The 21108-nt window shown below is 42.7% G+C and overlaps 1 protein-coding gene across 1 annotated transcript in view; it reads right to left on the reverse strand.

Annotated features, from left to right (window-relative positions):
• Nucleotides 1-21108, reverse strand: part of zgc:173742 (DNA topoisomerase I, mitochondrial) — a 48501-nt gene that overhangs the window by 17661 nt on the left and 9732 nt on the right. The window contains exons 9-14 of the mRNA XM_059334273.1: nucleotides 18945-19066; nucleotides 12547-12669; nucleotides 12269-12456; nucleotides 10172-10316; nucleotides 7793-7936; nucleotides 7123-7308 (exon numbers count right to left, since the gene is read on the reverse strand). Of these exons, the coding sequence (XP_059190256.1) occupies nucleotides 7123-7308; nucleotides 7793-7936; nucleotides 10172-10316; nucleotides 12269-12456; nucleotides 12547-12669; nucleotides 18945-19066 (908 nt within the window). The remainder of the gene's footprint in view (nucleotides 1-7122; nucleotides 7309-7792; nucleotides 7937-10171; nucleotides 10317-12268; nucleotides 12457-12546; nucleotides 12670-18944; nucleotides 19067-21108) is intronic.

Raw genomic sequence — 21108 nt, forward strand, 5'->3', positions numbered from 1 at the left:
GCTCTCGTCCCGTTAACGGCATTTAAGGAAACCATTAAATATGCCTTAACGTTACCGGAGTGTCTTGACAGTACTGAGACCGGCCCGGTTCATTGTAAAACATTTATTTATTGATGTGAATGTGGTGTTTTCTGTGTGTTGGCTAGCGTTACAGACGTTACAGTTTTTTTTAATCCCCTAGAGAGGAAAAAAAAAAACCAGAATCATTTCGTGGCGGTTGGTCTCTATTCTGTGGCGGTGCGCCACAGAATGGTCTATGTGTGGGAAACACTGATAGGTCATATAGATGCATAAATAGTGTAGAGCAGACCTGGGCATTGTCCGGCCCGCGGTGAGGTTACCCAGAAATTAAAAATCAATATAACCGCAGTGCTTTTATTTTGAAAAAAATAGCAAACATTAGCATTAGCACAAGAGCTAACAAGCACTTTTACTATTGTTAAGACAACAAATATAGCCACTAATATATATCACAGAAGAAAATAAACTTTAACAAACCTTGTTTCCTGTCAGTCAGCCACTATAGAAGCCTTTTTCATACTTTATATCAACTTTATATGAATTACTACGCACTCGCTATTATTTACTGTTCGTTTTTTCGTTTAACCGTTCCACCTGTTATTTCCTGTCACTACCTTTCAAAATTAAAGCACCCGTTTCACACTGGACGGCACCTTTTCTAAATAAAAGCATCACAACATTGTGTAACCGAGTAAGGGCGCCTATACTGTATGGATAATAAAACAATAAACGGACACAAATAGCTGTCTTCAACAGGAGAGTCTCACTCTTTATTTCTCTTCACAGTTTACTCTCTCAACCACCGTCAATACTCCCTCGGACCAAACACACATCACTTCCGGTCTCCCCTTCACAATAAAATACTTGTGTACTGAACAACATCTGACAAAGCTTGAATAAGAGTTGCCATAACAAAACTAGGTTACATACCACCCCTCCTCCAAAAAGAAACGTCCTCATTTCACAGCATGAACAACAGTAAATCACAGATCAACACAAAACACAAGCATATCCAACCTCTCAATAAGTAACAGGAAAACACTGCACATACCCGTAAACAAGTACCTTGTGAAGCAAAAAACAACAAGCATGAGAACCAACAAAAAAATAAAAAAACACATCACTGACTGTACCAGATTAACCGACCCACCATGCTCACATTGAAAACATGACAGTCACTGATAACAAACAAAGTCCTTGAAATGAACAGGCTGCCTCACAGCTCTCTCAAACCGAGACAGCTGAGGAGGCCCACTGGAGCTCGTAGCAGGATCCGTCCCTACACCGCCAGCAATGAGCGGTACCTCAGCCACCCAGTCCCCATGTAACAGTCCATCATCCAGCTGTGAGGGGACCGGGGGAGATGAAGAGCTGCCGAAAGAACCGGGGGGCAGCGGCAGTGTGTACGGCTTCAGCCGATTGTAGTGAACAATCAGCTCTGGTCCGTCTGAGTCCAAAGGATAGCCAACACGATATGTGAGACCAGGGTCCCCCTGTGAGCCCAACACAGTCAAGACCCTGTATGGGCCCTTCCAGTGAGGCGCCAGTTTCATCCGGTCCTCCGTTGGATCAAGGAGCCAGACCAGGTCCCCCGCAGCATACGGCCTGTGACGAGCCGTTCCATCATGATACAGTTTCTGTTTCTCCCGGGCACAGGTGCTGGACCGCCTAGCACCACCGAAAGCAGTCTCTAGTTTCTCCACCAAAGAGGACACATAGTCCCCCCGAGAAGAAAAGACTCTCCAACGCCCCTGCTGCGATGGCACCAAAACATCCACAGGGACCCGGGCTTCGTGTCCATGAACCAGGTAGTATGGAGTGTAGCTGGTGCTGGCATGAACAGATGTGTTGTAGGCAAATGCCACAGATTTCAGGTAATCATCCCATTCTCCCCCAGAGGCAAGCAAAGCCTTGGCCAGTTGATTAATAAGAGTCCGATTGAAACGTTCAACCATGCCATCCGATTTGGGATTGTAAGGGGCCGTGCGGGTTTTTGCAATCCCCAAATGCTGACATAGTCTCTGCACAATCTCAGACTCAAATTGACGGCCCTGGTCGCTGTGAAGCGCCTCTGGAATGCCGTGTAGCAGCACATAGTCGTCAAACAAGCACTGAGCCACTGACTGGGCGGTCTGGTTATGAAGGGCATACAGATTCACAAATTTGGTGAAGTAGTCTTCAACTACCAGCACATATCTGTTACCTTTAGAAGTCATTGGTAGTTCGAGAATGTCAGTTGCGACTCTCTGAAAAGGTCGGCTTGCTTGAACACCCCCCATAGGTGCTCTGTGCTTAGGCACCGGAGCCCTGCGGGTTTGACAAGGGATGCACTGCTCACACCACTGCTGAATGTCTCTGAACATGAAGGGCCAGTAATAGGTCCGTCTCGTTTTCTCCCATATTCTGTCCGCTGAGAAATGTGCTGCAATGGGACCTCCATGCAGATGCTGCAGCACCTCTGGGACCAGCGAGGAGGGCACGACCACCTGACATATAGCACCCTCCATGGTGGGAGAGTTCACCGTCCGACAGAGAAGCTTGTTCACGACAGAGAGACGAGGAAATTCTGTCCACAATTTACGCAGCCCCCGAGGCTGACCTCTCATCTGGTCCCGGGGAGGCCGAGAACCATTACTCCCAATCCAGTCCAATACTCTGCTGATGTCAGGATCAGCCTGCTGCAACTCTGTAATGCCAGCTCCATCCTGTGAGAGTGAAGACAAGAAAGACAAGTCATCTGGTTCACTGTTCACGTCCCTATACTGCCCCCCAGTGGCGGCATCAGCAGCCTGGGAGCCTCCAGCAGGCAGGCGGGGCCCAGCGGAGTGTGAGGGTTGAATATTCGGCTCCTGCTGCGAGTCTATGGTGTTCACATGAGTAGCCACTACTAGTGTATGGCTATCTGGGGCCACAGACTCAACGTCAGGGGGTCTCCGCGAGAGAGCGTCAGCATTGGCATGCTGTTGTCCATGTTTGTGTTTCATGACCCAGTTAAAGGGATCCAGTTCAAGTATCCACCTTGCTCTCCGTCCTGTAGGATCTTTGTCAATGGACATGCCACGCAGACCCAACAGAGGCTGATGGTCTGTTATAATAGTGAAGGCTGCAGCACCAATGTAATGCCTGAACTGGCACACGGCCCACACTATAGCCCACCGCTCTCTGTCAAACGTGGACCAGCGTCTCTCAGTGGCCGACAGTTACTGACTGGCATACACAACCACTCGTTCAAGTTCATCTTTATCCTGAGCTAACACGGCCCCCACTGCTTCCATGGAGGCATCCGTGTACACTTTAAAGGGGACGTTGAAGTCTGGCATAGTGACCACGGGAGCAGCTGAGAGCACCCCTTTCAAGTATTCAAAGGCCGCATTACATTCCGTCGTCCACTGGAAAGGCCCATCCTTACAGGTAAGGCGGTGCAGAGGAGCCGCACGCTGTGCAAAGTCTCTGACAAAACGGCGATAGTATGAACAGTGTCCCACAAAAGCCCTCACTTCAGTTGGATTCTTGGGAGTAGGCCAACTCCTCACCTTATCTGTGTTTCTGGGGTCGGGCTGCAGGCCATGACGGGACACCACATGCCCCAGAAACACTACGTGATCTCTCGCCAGGTGACACTTTTTAGGGTTAAGTCTGAGGCCCGCAGCCTGAATCCTGGAGAAAACCTCCCGGAGGCTGTGGAGGTGGTCCTCAAACGTGGGGCTGTATATCAAGACATCGTCAAGATACACCATACACACCTGCCAGGGAAGTCCCCTCAGCACCAGCTCCATCATACGCTGAAATGTGGCAGGTGAGTTGGTGAGGCCCATTGGCATCGAGCGCCACTGGTAGAGACCCCGTCCAGTGGTGAAGGCCGTCTTCTCGCGGTCTTCTTCTGCGACCTCCACTTGCCAATAGCCATTCGAGAAATCCAATGTGCTAAACCAGAGGGAGCCGGCCAGTGCATCCAAAGTGTCATCCACTCTAGGGAGGGGATGACAGTCTTTTACAGTTATATTGTTCAAGCGGCGATAATCAATGCAGAATCTCCACTCACCATTCTTTTTCTTCATAAGAACAACAGGCGAGGCCCAGGGGCTGCAGCTTTCCTCCATCACTCCATCCTTCAATAGTGCCTCCACCTGCCTTTCAATTTCCTCCTTCTTTTCTGGAGAGGCACGATAAGCCCGCTGTCTTACAGGAGGATGGTTGCCAGTTTTGATGCGATGATTGATGAGGGTGCATTTACCAACCACTTCTTTTGTCATGTTGAATATCTCCTGGTGTTCTGCCAGGAGAGCAGATAATTGTTCTTTCTGTTGCTGACAAGCAGGAGACTCTTGCAGTGACACCAAGGTCAGCATAGTGGACGAATTGGCAGAGACTGTCTCACCTGGAGCATTTGTGAGTGGCACAATCTCTGATTCATCCACCGGGAAAAACTCCCCGAGATGTGTCCCCTCCCTCAGCGTCATGTCCTGATGTGTGGGATTTAACACCCTAGCCAGGGTAACCCCTTTCTTCACAGAGGTCACCGCATGAGCTACCACACACTCACATTTGTTCTGAATGTTGGGCTCTAAGTAACCCACAAAGTCTGGAGACTGGTCCATGGGTCTGGTTGGTGACACACTGACTGGCACTAGCATTTCACTGAGGGGAGGCAGGGTCATGGCAGTGGTTATGGAAACATTACAACACTCCGGAATCAAGTTTCTGCCACTCAGAAGTGGGACAACCGTGTCCCATAGCTGCAGTGTGCCATGAGCGTAATCCAGAAGGGCACGGTTTGCCACCAGAAAGTCCAGGCCCAGTAGTGCTGTCTGTGAGGACCCCCGAAGTACGTGGAACATATGTTGCCAGGACTTAGTTCCTAGATGCAAGGTGACTGTTATGGTCCCCAAAGTATCCAGCATCTGTCCATTCACAGCCCGTGCAGCAACAAAGGCAGCCTTTAGGGGGCGCTTGTGCAGTGTTGGAACCGATTTCCGGAAGTCTGCACTTATAAACGACTCTGTGGCACCTGAGTCCACAAGAATGTGACTTCAGTGCCCTCAATGCTCCCCCTCACATAGGAAGTGTGCTGATGCTCTTCAGTGTCCTGTGTCAGTGTATTAATTGTGGGGGAAGTACCTGTTTCTTTCTCTAGGGAGCCCGTAGGGGATGTAGCTGATGTCTGGGCTCTAACATCAGCTACCTCTCGTTTCCCGACTGATTGGGTGTGTCCTCCCATTTGGGGGACAGGAACCGTACTCCCCGGCGTCTCTGGGTGTCGTCGTTAAAGGGGCCCCTAGAAGGTCGAGGACCACGCCAGTTTGGAGAGGAAGCTCTATCATTATAGGTAGTCCGGGGAGGCGGTCTGTCCCCAGGGCACCCCTCTGCCCTCTGCTCAGGCCAGCGACGGTCTGGTGATCGCCCTCTCTGTTCGCCCCAGGGCCGATGTGACTGGCAGCCCTGCTCCCCACACACACACTGACACCCTGGGGAAGAGGTCCTCCAGTCCTCCCTCCAGCCGTTCTGTCTCAGGCTCTTGTTTTCTTCTGTCATACGTCTCATTTCCCTCATGTCCTCCATAAGTCTCTGTAGTGCCTTGTGCACACCTCCTCCATCAGATATGGAGTGCACCATGGCGGTTGCACTCCCTCCAAGGGGAGAGTGGCGTGCTTGGGCGGTAACATAGTCCATTTTAAGATTCTCTCTGGCCATTTCACATCGACCAGCAATGACCAGGGCCTTCTCTAGGTCAGTAGCACCCTGCTCATGACATTTGGCTCGCAGAGTGGGGTCCAGTCCTGCCAGGAACCTACGAAATTTCTCCTCCTTCTGGGCTATTTCACCATAACCTGGGAAAGCTTCTTGCACTAGCTGGCTTATGTCTGCAACATAAACGTCTAAGCTCTCCCCTGGAGCACGGGAACGAGCAGAGAGGTTAGCTCTGAAACAGTCTAAGAAATGTCTCTGTCCAAAAGCCTCAAGAAGCTTCTCTTTAACTGCCTGATAATCAGCCTGAACGGCCGCTGGCAGGCTGTCCCACAGGAGAAAAGCTGCCTTGGTCAGCCGTGTTGGCAAAAGTCTCACCAGTTCATAGTCATGGTCACCTCCATTGCCACCCACGAGCGCTTTCACAGCCACTTCATACTGTCTGGCCCAGCAGACTCTCCCCGCGTCGCTCTCTGTCATGCAGTGGGTCTTGGTCAAACTTCCACATGTTTGCAGCTTCCGCCGTTTTATTTCTATGAACCGAGCTGATTCCTACCGCGAAGTGCAGGTCCGACGACACGGCATATAGGTTGTGCTAATTAAACTTTAGCAGCTAAGCTTAACGTCTTATTGTCCACGAAGGGAAAAATCCCACCGCTGCCACCAATGTAACCGAGTAAGGGCGCCTATACTGTATGGATAATAAAACAATAAACGGACACAAATAGCTGTCTTCAACAGGAGAGTCTCACTCTTTATTTCTCTTCACAGTTTACTCTCTCAACCACCGTCAATACTCCCTCGGACCAAACACACATCACTTCCGGTCTCCCCTTCACAATAAAATACTTGTGTACTGACAACATCTGACAAAGCTTGAATAAGAGCTGCCATAACAAAACTAGGTTACAATTGTAAAACACCTTGAAAATGTACAAACATGAAAAACAAGCTATATAATACAAAAACACCAATAGGAGCCTTGCTAAATGCCATTTACAGTTGTGTTCAAAATAAATGGAATAGTGATATAGTGATTGGAGTATTTACTACTTTTTAATGGTATATTTGATTTACTCCACATTAACAGTCTTATCATAACATGTATTCCTATCAGTAGCAGCTCAAAACCAGATAATTTATTGTATTTTATAAAGCGATTACATTAATGTTAAGCAGAATTTAGTTCAGAGTTTTGGTCCGGCCCCTGCAACCTTCATGGTATTGGTCATGTGGCCCCTTGGGGAAATTAATTGCCCACCCCTGGTGTAGAGTGTTTAGTAGAAACCTTAAATTTCCCTTTGTTTGCTTTAACTTTTATTATTTTCAAAATAATAATTTCCTGTCTGAGCAAAAGCATAAGTGCAGGAAGAATGTGTGTGTGGAAGTGCTTTGGTGCACTTTTTGTTCCTTTACCTTCTTGATGACGGGGACCTTGTTGTAGTAGCGAATGGAGTCTTTACCCAGGAAGTCGAACTCCACCACACACTCGTTGCCGTCCAGTTTCTCGTGCAGGCTGATGTGCTCCACACGCAGCGAGCAGCAGCCAACTGTGTCTGCCGTCTCTCCCTCCTCCTTCTCATTACCAGCTCTCAGTGCCAGCTTTTGTTGGGGTCAGAAGATTGAAAGATAAAAAAACACATCAAATCTACACACCGTACCTGCCATTCACAGAGCAAATCTGTCAAAAACAAAGAACTTCGAAGTAAACAAAGCAGAATCGGAAGCTAAATAGTCTTTGTCATGAGCCAAAAGCAATCACACACTCAATCTATCATTTCACTCAATGCAGAGCGAGATAATTAGCTTGGGGTCACTGGAAGAAAATGGCTAGATATAATCCATTTATCTCACTGCAAAAGATCTTCCATCCAGCTATATGAGAAGACAGAAAAGGCAATCAAGGCACATCGCATTGATTTCCGATGTTCACATGGCTCTTGGTATTAGACCTAAGCACTAAGGAGAATCCGTGAAATTGACAGCAGTTTATTTCTAGCACCGCTGTGTAAACATGGGAAACTTGGCATCCTAAGTGCTGCATCTTCACGTCACTTTCTCCTTGACCAACAGCTTAGAACCAGACCTTGTCTATGAAGTAGAGGGCTACAGCTCTTTGTCGTGTGCCCATCTGTTTAGATTTGAGATCCTGGTTGTACTGGTTACGGATGTCGTCCACACATGTCTTCAGTTTCCGAGCGACCTCATATTTCTCCCAGTCTTTCTCGCCCTTCATAGGATGAAAGTATGGGAAAGGAGGAGAAACAGATGTGTAGACAAAGAGGAAGAAACAGTGAGAAGGAAGAAAAGGAGACAGTGAGATAAATATGTTATATAAAACAATTGCACAACTTAAAGAACATAATCTTTGCAAGTTTGCTGCCGTTTATATATCAGGAGACACAATTAAGCCCACCATCTGGGAACATGCACGCATATTGTCATGGAGACTAACAGTGGAATAACTTAACCTTTACACATGAAAGATGGAAATAAGGAAGAGGAAGAGGAGTGAGTTAATAAAGGAGAGTAAAAGAGAAATGAGTGAAGGGGAAAGAATGGCAAACGATGTGCACGTCTATTTCAACACACATTACTCACTACGGTTGCCATTTACTCTCCAAACAAAACCTTATTGAAATTTTTATATTTGAGGAACAATGCCAATCTCCCACACAAACTGGCTTTACTGGTCATGAAAAGAATGCATGGTTGGTGCTTTAACAAGCATTCAAGATGAAACCCTCTGAATCTTTAAGAAAAATACATTAATAGCAGCTGTTTGATTTTTTTTTTTTTTTAAACTTAGTTTTTATTTAAGTTTCATTCACAATCGTGTACAGAATCATATTCAACATATCTGCTGTTTCATACACATGGTAACACTTATGGTACATAAAAAAAAATACAGAGACTACAATGACAAAGAAAAATACAAATTAAAATGGAATAAAATAAATAAAATTATATCAGTATATCCATAGCAGGGCTCCACCTTTTAGTGAATATATGTTTTTGAAGTCTTAAGGAGTATGTTATTTGTTCCATTTGTTATATTTCCTTTATTTTTTCAGACCACATACTATATGTTGGGGGGTCAGGCTTCAACCACCTTACTGTATTGCATTTAATTGCTGTTGCTAATAATATCTGTAAAAGATATTTTTGGCTCTTCCTTCAATGCCTTTTGGTAATAGACTTAGTAGGGCCACCATTGGATCCATAGTAATATTTCCACCAAATATTTTATTAACTGTTTCAAACAATTCGCAGCTGTTTGATTTGAAATAAATATGGTTTAAATTGTCTGTAAAAGGTTTATTATCAAGTTTAAAAAAACCACAACATTACTATACCTTACAGGAACAAAATTTAAAAAAAAATGCTGTGCAAAGAATTACACCTTTTTTTGTTCATTTGTTATATTGTGTTATAGTTGGTTGTGTGTCCTCATATTCAAAAAACTAGATGTCACGTTGGCTGATTAAACGCCAGTGCTACTTTTTTATATTTTAACAGAATGCATCTCTGCACACTCAGTTGGAACACAGGCTGCTTTAGCACTATTCATTTCAGTGTGTTGGGTTATATGTATGCTAAGCAAGAGGCAGCCTGCCAATACTATTTGGCAATTGGCAGACACCAAGCTGACCTCAAAGAACTACTAACAAGCTGATCAGATGCCTTGAATTGCTGTTTAAATAAAAAGGATCAAACTCTATTCAGCAGACACATAGATATCTTTTTTTATTCCACACACTATACTTCCTCGTCAAAACCTGGTGTCTAGATTAACATTTTTTTTTTTTTATTGGTCTTATAAGAAAGAAAAAAAGGCAAAAAAGGATAATATGGCAGTTTGTTTGAAAAAAACATACATTGGATGATGAAATGTCCTGAATATAACCCAAGTGAACTAATTCAAGGGCACATTATGAGTTTTCAATTAATGAATGTGGGTTTTTGTAACTTGCAAGCAGTGAGTGGTCTCGATTCATGTCAGTGTGGTGTGGAAAAACAAATCTACTTAAAGACCTGTAAAATATCCCGGATACATAATCCATAGCTGTGATTTACATGACATCTGTCATTTTTGGTGAGTGGCAAAGAGAACAGAGGCTGCCATGGAAACACTTGACTGGTGGTGCATTCAGGTGCTTGCAGGAAAGCTGGGTATTAAGCGAAATCCAAATCTAAAAACCTACGTGTAAAGCCATACAATCATACACAGACTGTCCCTGAATTACAAATGCCATAATAAAAATGTTGGGATGCTGTGGAACATTCAGAATGTAATTATTTGCAACTCTTACAATATACAATGAATAAAATAAAGTACACTACAGACTGAGAAGATATTTGAAGCCCAAAATGGAAACTTTGTTTTTGTAAATATATTCTCATTCTAATTGGATGCATTCTGTTACTTTTTACATTGTCCTAATTTTTTTTGTTTTCAGCCTACCTTGAGTTTTGAGTTGGCATTGAGCATGATGTATTTAATGGAGCCCTGGATGTTCTCTGTCCAGCTGGCCAGCCACGTCACAGTGTTATCGTGTCGAACCTCCTTCCAGCGGTGACCAGCAGGGGGCTTGGGGACACTTGATTCTCTGCGATGGAAGAGAGGGGTATGAACAGGCGGCAACCTCCGTGTCTGAGCATGGAGGCCAACCAGGAAGTGCCTTAAGCCTGCAATCCACTGAAAATTCCAGCAGGGGGCGCTAAGTTTGTCTGCAAAAAAAATCTGCCCATTCATTTCAGTGCAAAATTTGAAAACTTCTGACTTGATTTATTACCTCAGAAATTGTTTTCAGGACAACACTATGGTCTCAATCACTAGGAAAAAAATCATCTTCAAGACAATTTGATGTCAATAGTTTTAATAATGGCCCCATTTAGAAGAAAATAGAAGATAAAGAATCGTATGATTTGGGGCGGGGCTACCTTTGATTGACAGGTCACTGACAAGGCGAGCCGTCACCAGGAGAGAAGCAGAACAATGCGTATCCATGGCAACGTGTCAATAAAGTTATATATAACGTTATATAGATAGAAAAGAGGACGTTTACTGATTTGGTCTCATAACTTTGACCCTTTCACTGTATTTTCACTTAATGACAGTTTATTTGAACGTTTTGTTCAGTAAAAATGTCTTGTTCAGTGTTTGGTTGGACTAACAGACACTCCAAGGAGTCGCTGCTCAGTTTTCTGAGGTAAGAAAGATACATTTTGTTTTTGTTTTTTTGCTAGCCAAAACTAACATCCCAGTTAATGCTCCAGTTAATGCTAACATGAATTAGCAGCAGCTTCTCTCAGTCAGGTTGAGGTGTAGAGAGGCTGTAGTCAGTGATCAGATCCCTCTCCTCCTCTACAGTCCAGATATGGTCTGCTCCGCGTATCAGAAACAAGATGGCGACACAAGATGGCGACAAGTATAACGCTGAACTCGAGGCTTCCAACGGGCCACAAACCAATGGGTGACGTCACGGTGACTACGTCCATTATTTATATACAGTCTATGGCAGGGGTAGGCAATTAATTTCCCCAAGGGGCCACATGACTAATACCATGAAGGTTGCAGGGGCCGGACTAAAACTCGGAACTAAATTCTGCTCAATATTAATGTAATCGCTTTATAAAATACAGTAAATTATCTGGTTTTGAGCTGCTACTGATAAGAATACATGTTATGATAAGACTGTTAATGTGGAGTAAATCAAATATAGCAGTAAAAAGTAGTAAATACTCCAATCACTATATCACTTTTCCATTTATTTTAAACACAACTGTAAATGACCTTTAGCAAGGTTCATATTTATGTTTTTGTATTATATAGCTTGTTTTTTTCATGTTTGTACATTTTCAAGGTGATTTACAATGTTGTGATGCTTTTATTTTGAAAAGGTGTCGTCCAGTGTAAAACGGGTGCTTTAATTTTGAAAGGTAGTGACAGGAAATAACCGGTAGAACGGTTAAATGAAAAAACGAATGGTAAATAATAACGAGTGCGTAGTAATTCATATAAAGTTGATATAAAGTATCAAAAGGCTTCTATAGTGGCTGACTGACAGGACACAAGGTTTGTTAAAATTTATTTTATTCTGTCATATATATTAGTGGCTATATTTGTTGTCTTAACTATAGTAAAAGTGCTTGTTAGCTCTAGTGCTAATGATAATGTTTGCTATTTTTTTCAAAATAGAAGCACTGCGGTTATATTGATTTCTAATTTCTTGGTAACCTCACGCGGGCCGGACAAGGACAGCCAACGGGCCGGATGTGGCCCGCGGGCCGCCCAATGCCCAGGTCTGCTCTATGGGTATGAACCAATGTGTGGGGGTGTTTGTGTAAATAGTCACGGCATTGAAGTACGAGCTACGGCAGCATCTTACAAAGTCTCAAGCCTTCTAAAAATAACTGTATAAAACCTGTACGACACATGGATGAGGTCTACCAGCTAGAAAATCACACAGAGGTGATGGAGTTTAGGAAAATCCTACTTTATTTATACACTGTCACACAGCACTGTGTCCAGTCTGATCCCTTTGTCTCCCACTCTTACTTGCCGCAGTTGATGATGACATCTTCTGGCTGGATCCTTTTCTTCAGCATGCCCTGTTTGGGATGCTCTCCTCTGCCCCGGAACAGCCCCGGAGGCTCAATCTTAAAGTTGCCAATACGCTCTTTGTGGTTGTCCAGCAGACAGTAGCCGTACTCATCCACTATCTTCTGGTTGGCCTCTTTCAAAACCTACAACAGAAATGAAACGGAAAAAATGATTGAATTGAAGAAAACAACAGATGTACAAAAGAAAATTAAAAAAAAAAGGTTGACTCTTACCAGTTTCTCCTCCTTTGTCATGGCTTTCCTGGCCTCCACTTTGGCTTTATGCATGGCATGCATCTCTCCAAAGTCACATTTGTCAAGATCTTTAATCAGTGACCTTTCCTCATGGGTCATTTCCTAAACAGACACAAACATACACATTTGATACGGAGTGTAATCCCTTCAGGAGTACGGACTTTTTTTAAAAGTTATATCTGCATAAAAACAGGGATATCCTTTATCCTTGAAGATTAGTAAACAAGAAAATTAATCAGCCACAATTTAGAACATCAATAAATCTTTAATTTTAATGATTGATTCTTTAACATTAATCATGAGGGTGGTATTTTTCACAATTTTGCTGATATTTCATAGACTAAATTAATAATCCAGCCACCCATTTTCCGCAGCTTATCCAGTGCCAGGTCATAATCAATCAAGTATATTAAAAAGATATCAAAAATGATCGATTAATCTACAATGAAAATAAGTTAGTTGCAGTCCAACCATCCTAAAATGCCAGAATTAATCTCTTTGCCACCTTGAATAATGATGAAAATAATGTACATCTTTTTATCCACAGTTCAATGGTTATTCAGTATTGGAGCTGGGAAATACTGGTGCAAACAAATTAATTGATAGCTCAAAACTTAATCTTAATCGCACAAAGTATGCACATTGAAACACTTGTGTGCTGGAAGTGTTAAACTGAAGCAAAAATAAGACAAAGGATCTGCAAAAAATGCGGTTTCATTCAATTGACTATGAGCTATTAATACAGAACCTTTGTCATCAAATATCATATTATACAATAACACATCATTAAAAAACAAATAAGACGAGCATGATCATAGCCGATCAGTGACCTTTTTCGTTTAATTACTCATCTCTATGGAGGCTGAGCAGACAGAAAATACAAGAAGTTGTGCAGTAATGAAAGGCCAGCGTATAAACCATTTCCTCCAAAGAACACCAGTGCTAAGCGAGCTGAACAAACTCAGCACAGCAGCACACTGAAGCCAGCGGCAGGGCAGCTGAGTTTCAACTATTATTATCACCTTCCCAAAGTTATGGCACATTGGGTCACTCCATCAAAGAGGTCAGTAACAGGACAATTCACTGGAGGCTTTATGTTTCATTTTCTGGTGGTAAAATGTCATAGCAACATGAGTGGCTTCTAAAATTAACTTTGGCAAGACAGCTATTCCAGCAGGAAGTAGACGCCAGCATTTTTTGCCTGTGCCACCCTGCACAGGCAAATAAAAAAGTCCTATTCTGGTTCATATTCTTACGGTCGTTTTGGCCTTGAGCAACAGGGCGTAACTGACACAGTGAGCAGTGCTTTTAATGAGCAGGTCATCTTGATCTTTCAGAGCTATAAGAGCACTCATCTAAAACATGACTGTGACCTGTGAGCTTAAAGGGTCATACTGCTGGGCACACGACCCTGTTGGTACGGCAACAGACCGACGGGGAAAGCCACAAGGGAGCAGCAATTTCATTTCATTTTACATTTTTCTTCCTGGTGGTTGAAAGTAACATAAATCACAGCTAATCATAACCATGTAGTATGTCTATTCATTTCTGTTGCAAGTTAAGTTTTATGACCATTAGATGTCAATCATCGTTAAGGACAGATGATAAAGGCTGCGTCTGTTATTCTAAAGCAGAGTTCACACTACACGACTTTCTGACTGGCAACAGGGACACACACACTACAAGACCTCTGACCAGGAGGAGCCAGTGATGAGATGGGGAGTGATGTTTCAATCAGCGGGGTCGTAGGTCAACAGGTGGGTCAACAGGTGGGTCGGGTGGGGTCGAGTAAGGAGGCAATATTGCCAGTTTGAGTGATCGGGTCTAAAAATAACAAGGTAGTGTTGCAAATAAATTATTGTTATGTCTCACACACACACTCTCTTGTACTTCTATCGTTGTGAGGACCCTCATTGGAACAGTAAATTCCCTTGCAAGGTTATAATAGTTTGGGATTTTTCATTAGTTTTAGTTTTATTTTGTTGTGAATTTTTTTTTTTTTTAATTCAGTTAGTTTTAATGAGGTTTTAGAGTGAGTTTGCTAGTTTTAGTTTAGTATTTATTTTTTTGAAATGCTTTAGTTTTAGTTTAGTTTTTGCTGTGGTATTTGTTGGGTGGGAGATTAAAAGAGGTCACAGTAAATTTTGCCTTTATTTCCTTTGTCTTATCCCTCTTCATTGTGTATGAAAAAAGTTGACAAAGACGAAAATGAAGGACTTTTTCACTATAACTTTAGTTAGTTTTGTAACCACACAATACAGTTTCAGTTAATTATCTTTATCATGTAACCTTAAACCCTTAAAACAAAGTCTGAAATGTCAACAAAAAAAAAAAGCCTTTAAAGAAGTGAGGACCGACTGAAATGTCCTCACTATGTAGGTTGAAAATGTGTTCTGGTCCTCACTATGTAGGAAGTACAAGAACACACACACACAGACACACACACACACACACACCTTGTGCTCTCATTGGGCCTCATTCATGAAACGTGAGCAGAACGAATTTGTGTGTAAACCGTTCGCAGACGGAAATTTACGTGCATCTCCGCATTCATCAATATTTTAGTAGCTCCGATCTTTTCGTAGCTACTAACAAAATCTACACATGCCGCTGACCACACGTAGTGCTTGTGTAAATTTAAGAACGCATATAAATAATGCTCGTCACTGTTGGAAATTACAATTTTAATTCATAATGCGTTCTGTTATGTACACAATACGCAGATGCCTTTGAAACATGTGATATAAACATGACAAACGATTAAAAATATAACATATTTAGTTAAATTAGTTGGCAATTGGCGGGATTAAGATTCAGATTAAACTCATAATTGTGAATTATCTATGTAAATTGACGCATCCTGCCTGCAGTTCTCAGAGGTATCATTAAATTAATGCCAGAGTATATCCAATTTCCATACGGCGCACAACGGCAGACAGAAGTAATGCAGGGGTTCAGTGCAGTTGCAAACATGCCAGGTGTTATCGGTGCCATAGACTGCACACACGTACGCATCAAGGCTCCATCCGGTGATGCATTTGCTTACATTAACCGGAAAAACTTTCATTCCGTGAATGTGCAACTGATCTGTGACGCAAAGTGTGTGTTGTTAAACGTTGTGGCACGGTGGCCCGGTGGGACACATGACGCATTCATCCTGCGTAATTGCGCAGTTGGCACACGTTTGGAGGATGGAGCTGTGAGAGATGGCTGGCTCATTGGTAAGAATATAGCCTGCATAATCACATGTGTGTGTTATATATGGACTTACCTTTCTATATCCATAGGGGATAGGGGTTACCCACTGACGCCGTGGCTTATGACCCCACTGGCCAGCCCGCAGACACCACAGGAGCATACAATGAGGCGCACGCGGCTACTCGGGCCGTTGTAGAGCGCACCAACGGGGTATTTGGACTCTGAGCGTCCTCCTCCTGTGGCAGATGTACTTTTTTGTGTGCGCTAATGCGTTTCTTTGCGTCAAGTTTAATGTCAAACCATTTACGTTTAACCTCGGACGTAGTTCTTTGCACTACAGAAACCACATTTACTGCGTCCGTCACCTCCCTCCACGCTTTCGCTTTGCCTGTCCCTGTCACACCACTACTAACAGATGAAAATAAAAAATTTTTTTTGGACTCCACTTCTCCCAAAATAACTTCAATCTCCGCTTCGGAAAAATTCTTTTTTCTTTCTCGTTCTTTTTTTCTTTGTGCCATGACTGACAGGTCGACAGGATGCCTCTACACACCTCCTTATATGGTGGTCATTAGCAATTCATGGGCGGGGTTCATGCTAATTGCTGATTATCGGGAGCGCGCTGCCACCTTACGATGGATTGGCATTCATGATCATACACACGTGTTTACGATCAGATCTGAGTTTCCCGCGGCGTTCATGAATCCGGAGTAGGTTTTTAGTAGCGTAGGCTTTTATGTGCAAATCTACGCACAAATCTACTAACGTTTCATGAATGAGGCCCATTGACTATAGCTCCTTGACAGAATGAAGCTGGGATATTTTGATGCATCAGGGAGCCTCTCGACTTACGTCTTTGAGAATCTCACACGGGGGAATCGTCACTCCCGAGAGCACTCGCCAAGCAAACCCCGTTTTGCCTCTGATCGGGGTTTTGTCTTGGAGCTCCAAAAACTGTCGGTGAGGGGAAAATAAGGGCTGCAGTCGTGTATTATGAACTAGCCACAAAATGAGTACCAAGGCTCAAAGCTTTTATTTTTCTTATTTTTAGTATTTGACATGTGACAGCACAGCTTTTAAGATCTATAGTCATACAGCTGTTGCCAGTGGTAGTTGGGTTTTTTTTCGTTTAACCTTGTAGAATTCCAACTGTTTGTGCATAAAGTAATGAGGCAGTACGTGTACAATAAGCGGCGGCAGCGGCAAGTGCATTCAAAACAAAGATGGTGGAAGAACTGCCCGTCGTGCTGATACTCATTCTACTGATTATACAGACTCAAGCAAAGTTGTTCTGCATTTTGCTGAACAGGATTCGATTACTGTCTGACTTTAAGTGAGATGCGAGTTTCTGAGGATACAGCAGTCCACTTCCTTTCTTGATGTGTTTGTTACACAAATAACTTTTGTCACATATTTTCCGTCTTGATTGATCCACCTCGAAGAGTCTCCAATAAACGCCACTGTTACTACCTCCGAAGGCTGTACAGGGCCGATGGCACGTTTAGACTGAAGGCAAAACGTCACAGTGGCGTAAATAACGCAGCGTGAAACAACAGTCTGGAACAGGGGTGGGCAATTAATTTTCCCAAGGGCCCACATGACTAATACCACGAAGGTTGCGGGGGCCAGACCAAAACTCTGAACTAAATTCTGCTTAATATTAATGTAATCGCCTTATAAAATACAATAAATTATCTGGTTTTGAGCTGCTACTGATAAGAATACATGTTATGATAAGACTGTTAATGTGGAGTAAATCAAATATAGCAGTAAAAAGCAGTAATTACTCCAATCACTATATCACTTTAACATTTATAACTGTAAATTACATTTAGCAAGGTTCCTATTGGTGTATTTGTATTATATAGCTTGTTTTTTCATGTTTGTAAATTGTCTAGGTGTTTTACAATGTTGTGATGCTTTTATTTTGAAAAGGCACCGTCCAGTGTGAAACGGGTGCTTTTATTTTGAAAGGTAGTGATAGGAAAACGAAAGGTAAATAATAACGAGTGCGTCGTAATTCATATAAAGTTGATATAAAGTATCAAAAGGCTTCTATAGTGGCTGACTGACAGGACACAAGGTTTGCTAAAGTTTATTTTCTTCTGTCATATATATTAGTGGCTATATTTGTTGTCTTAACTTAAGTAAAAGTGCTTGTTTTTTCAAGTGCTAATGCTGATGTTTGTTAGTGACCAAGGAATGTCTTATTTTAATGTTCATGGAGCTACATTATTATACATACAAAGGGGCATCTTATTTGAAGACATCCATTAACATTAAGAGAATGTCTTATCCCTGTCAAGGGTCACAGGAGATGAGATGGAAAAACATCCTTCTACATCACCACACATACACAAACAACCACCTCTCTCCAGAAACACTCTGATAGTATGGACACGCAGTCAGTCTGCGTGTCTAAGCATGACTGACACCCGGCAGTGGGCGGGCACTGAGGGCAGTGGAGCGAGGAGAGTTTTTTCCGGCTATAATAAAACAGTTTAATTGGATTTGTTCATATGCAGGGGAGCTACTTGTATGGATTAGCATATCAATGCTTTCACACAAATCGTATTTTCAAGTGCATTGAGCACTAAGCAGCGCAAAATTAATTCTGCATGATATGCCTTGGGGCTTGGCACGGTGTTTTCTCTGTACAGAGGACATCCAGCAGCGTGCAGGTACCAGCAGCAGTCACACACGCATCCCACACTATACACACATTTATTCTAAAATTTACAACACAAAGCTGGAACAGACAGCTAATGCTGTATTGGATGTTATCAAGAGAATGTTTCTGGAGCTGACATTATGAGAAGCAGCATTATTCCTGTGTTAACGGTTTTGACTAAGACAAAGAACTTGTGTAAATAGAAAATTACATTTGACAAAGTCCCAGTCATCATTGAAGCAGCATCAAGGGAAATGTTGCAGGACGAAAAGCACAATGGTTCCCATTCAGAAATCAGGAAAAAAAAAGTTGTAAAGCAATGGAATATATTTTTAGAGCCAACGATTTGGGATTTTTGAGACCAATACCAATACTGATCTTTAAATGTCAAATTCACTTAATTTTTATTTTTTGTTCTCGGGATAAATCTCTGATCTGGATGCATCAGCTTAGAGGGTCAGTTAGGGGTGCTTTATTGACAAGTTCTAGGACTTCCTCTTGACTTTACCTTTCTCCAATCTTTAAAGTAGTTCTCCCGAAACACTGCCTTGGTTGTGTACTCGTGGTCCAACATCTGGGCAAAGAACAACGCCACCTCCTCAGCTGCCAGACTCAGCTTCACCTTCTTACCTGCACACAAAAAAACACAAGCACAAGATTTTAATTTCTTCCAACAACTCAACATGGGGTTTTCCTAATTTGCTGTGTGACCTTGTTTTTCTAACGTGCATGTTACAAAATCAAAACAAAAAATACACACACCTTTGGAAGCTCAGATGAAAATCCGACAACAGCCACCTCAGCTGCTCTGGACTCTTGTCAGACTAATCTAATTTATAGAGGTAGGCTCAGAGACAAGGACAAAGATCTACATTCAGCCCCACTACTAAGTGCTAGCTCCAAACAAGTACATGCAAGCACAGGGATTAACAGATCAAACCAACTCCCTGTAGGATACCGGTGTGGCTTGACTGCTTAACAAAGCAAAAGCAATCAGAGTCATCAATCAGTGTTTGACCCAATACACTTTCAGCTCCCTAAAGATCCGATGGGGTGTGTGCGTGTCTCGTGTTTGTGTGTGCCTGTATACTTTCATCCATACCTATCTCTGCTCCTTTTGTTAAATATACAACTTTGTCCACCGTTATTGTAAATATCAGTTTATCTCATTTTAATTTTTAAGATAAAGAAAATCTGAGTATCTACATGATAGGAGCTTTAAACAGGTCAGACGTTGTTTCAATACATGTTTTACTGTCCTGCTTTAGCGTAACTAGGGCCATCATAGAGGAAGGGCACATAATTATTAAATGTCAAAAACTGTACATATTTTCACATAATATCTCTGAAGAGTGACAGAAATAGCCGTCACGAATGGAAGAAAAAAAAAAATAGTGTGAGAAATTAAAATCCTGGCTCCTTTCTCACCTTCACATGGCTGTCCAATCAGTGTGAAAGGGCTGTGAGTTGGACTAGAGACTGACATGATTCTGCGCTTTAAGTATTGCACTTTGATATTATGGTTTGTTTCAGCTGTTTACTTGCTTTATCTTGTGTCACAAAATCACATTGTGACACATCTTCACGTCAGGGGAGTTTGCAGATTGCAACCAACAGAATAGCCCTCCCCTCCCTTTCCAAAAGTGACCACCAGACTCTTGTGTGCTTCACTAACGTTACATTTTAAGCTACTGAAAGTATTGTTACATGATTCATAATATAGTTATTTTGCGTTCTGTTGAGTGTCTGTCACCCGTCAGTCAGTCAAAACCCTGACATACCCGACGTCCGCCTCCAATACATGCACGAGGAGATATGAGGAGCTAATTCTAAAACAACACTTCTTAAGCCCGGGCCACACAGCCACATGTGGATCGTGCGACAGCTATCTAGCTGATTGCTACAGTTCACACTGACGCGCTGTCCACACAGACGATGTTGCTCTTGCTGCACCGCTGTGGTGCTGCCTGCCATTTACATCAAAATAATAGACTGTATTAGAGCCTGACAGATATATTGGTTGGCCAACCAAAGGCATATCAGCATCTGTGTTTATGCTGTCTGATATGTGCCGTTATGAAAACTTTTTGACACAATATATATGGCACAAATGGTGTAAGCTATTTCTTTTTAAAATAGTCAGCATTTGACTGAAACTTAACAGTAATTATGTTTATTTAGCTATTATTTTATTCCAATTTATCCTATGTTTTTTTCTCAATTATAATTTATAGAATTGGTTGACAATCCTTTGTAAATGGTAATGGTTAATGGACCTGTACTTCTATAGCGCATTTCTAGTTGCGACCACTCAAAGCGCTTTACACCACAGACTGCGCTCATTCACACACACATTCATACTGGTGGCAGAGGCTACCCTAAACGGTGCCACCTGCCACCAGTGGGAATTCATTCTCACACAGATGAACTCAGCATCGGGAGAAATTTGGGGTTCAGTATGTTGCTCAAGGATACTTGGACATGAAGGCTGCCATAGTCAGGGATCGAACGCTTTACCAACTGAGCCACAGCCGCCCCCTTGTATAATGTATAATAATGTATAACAATGTTAACTACGATTTAATAAAGTTTTTTTGTTCTGAGTAAGTCGTTCTCTGGGTACAGTACAGGCCAAAAGTTTGGACACACCTTTTCATTCAATGCGTTTCCTT

This window comes from Centropristis striata, chromosome 6 (assembly GCF_030273125.1).
Source record: "Centropristis striata isolate RG_2023a ecotype Rhode Island chromosome 6, C.striata_1.0, whole genome shotgun sequence".
Taxonomy (NCBI): domain Eukaryota; kingdom Metazoa; phylum Chordata; class Actinopteri; order Perciformes; family Serranidae; genus Centropristis; species Centropristis striata.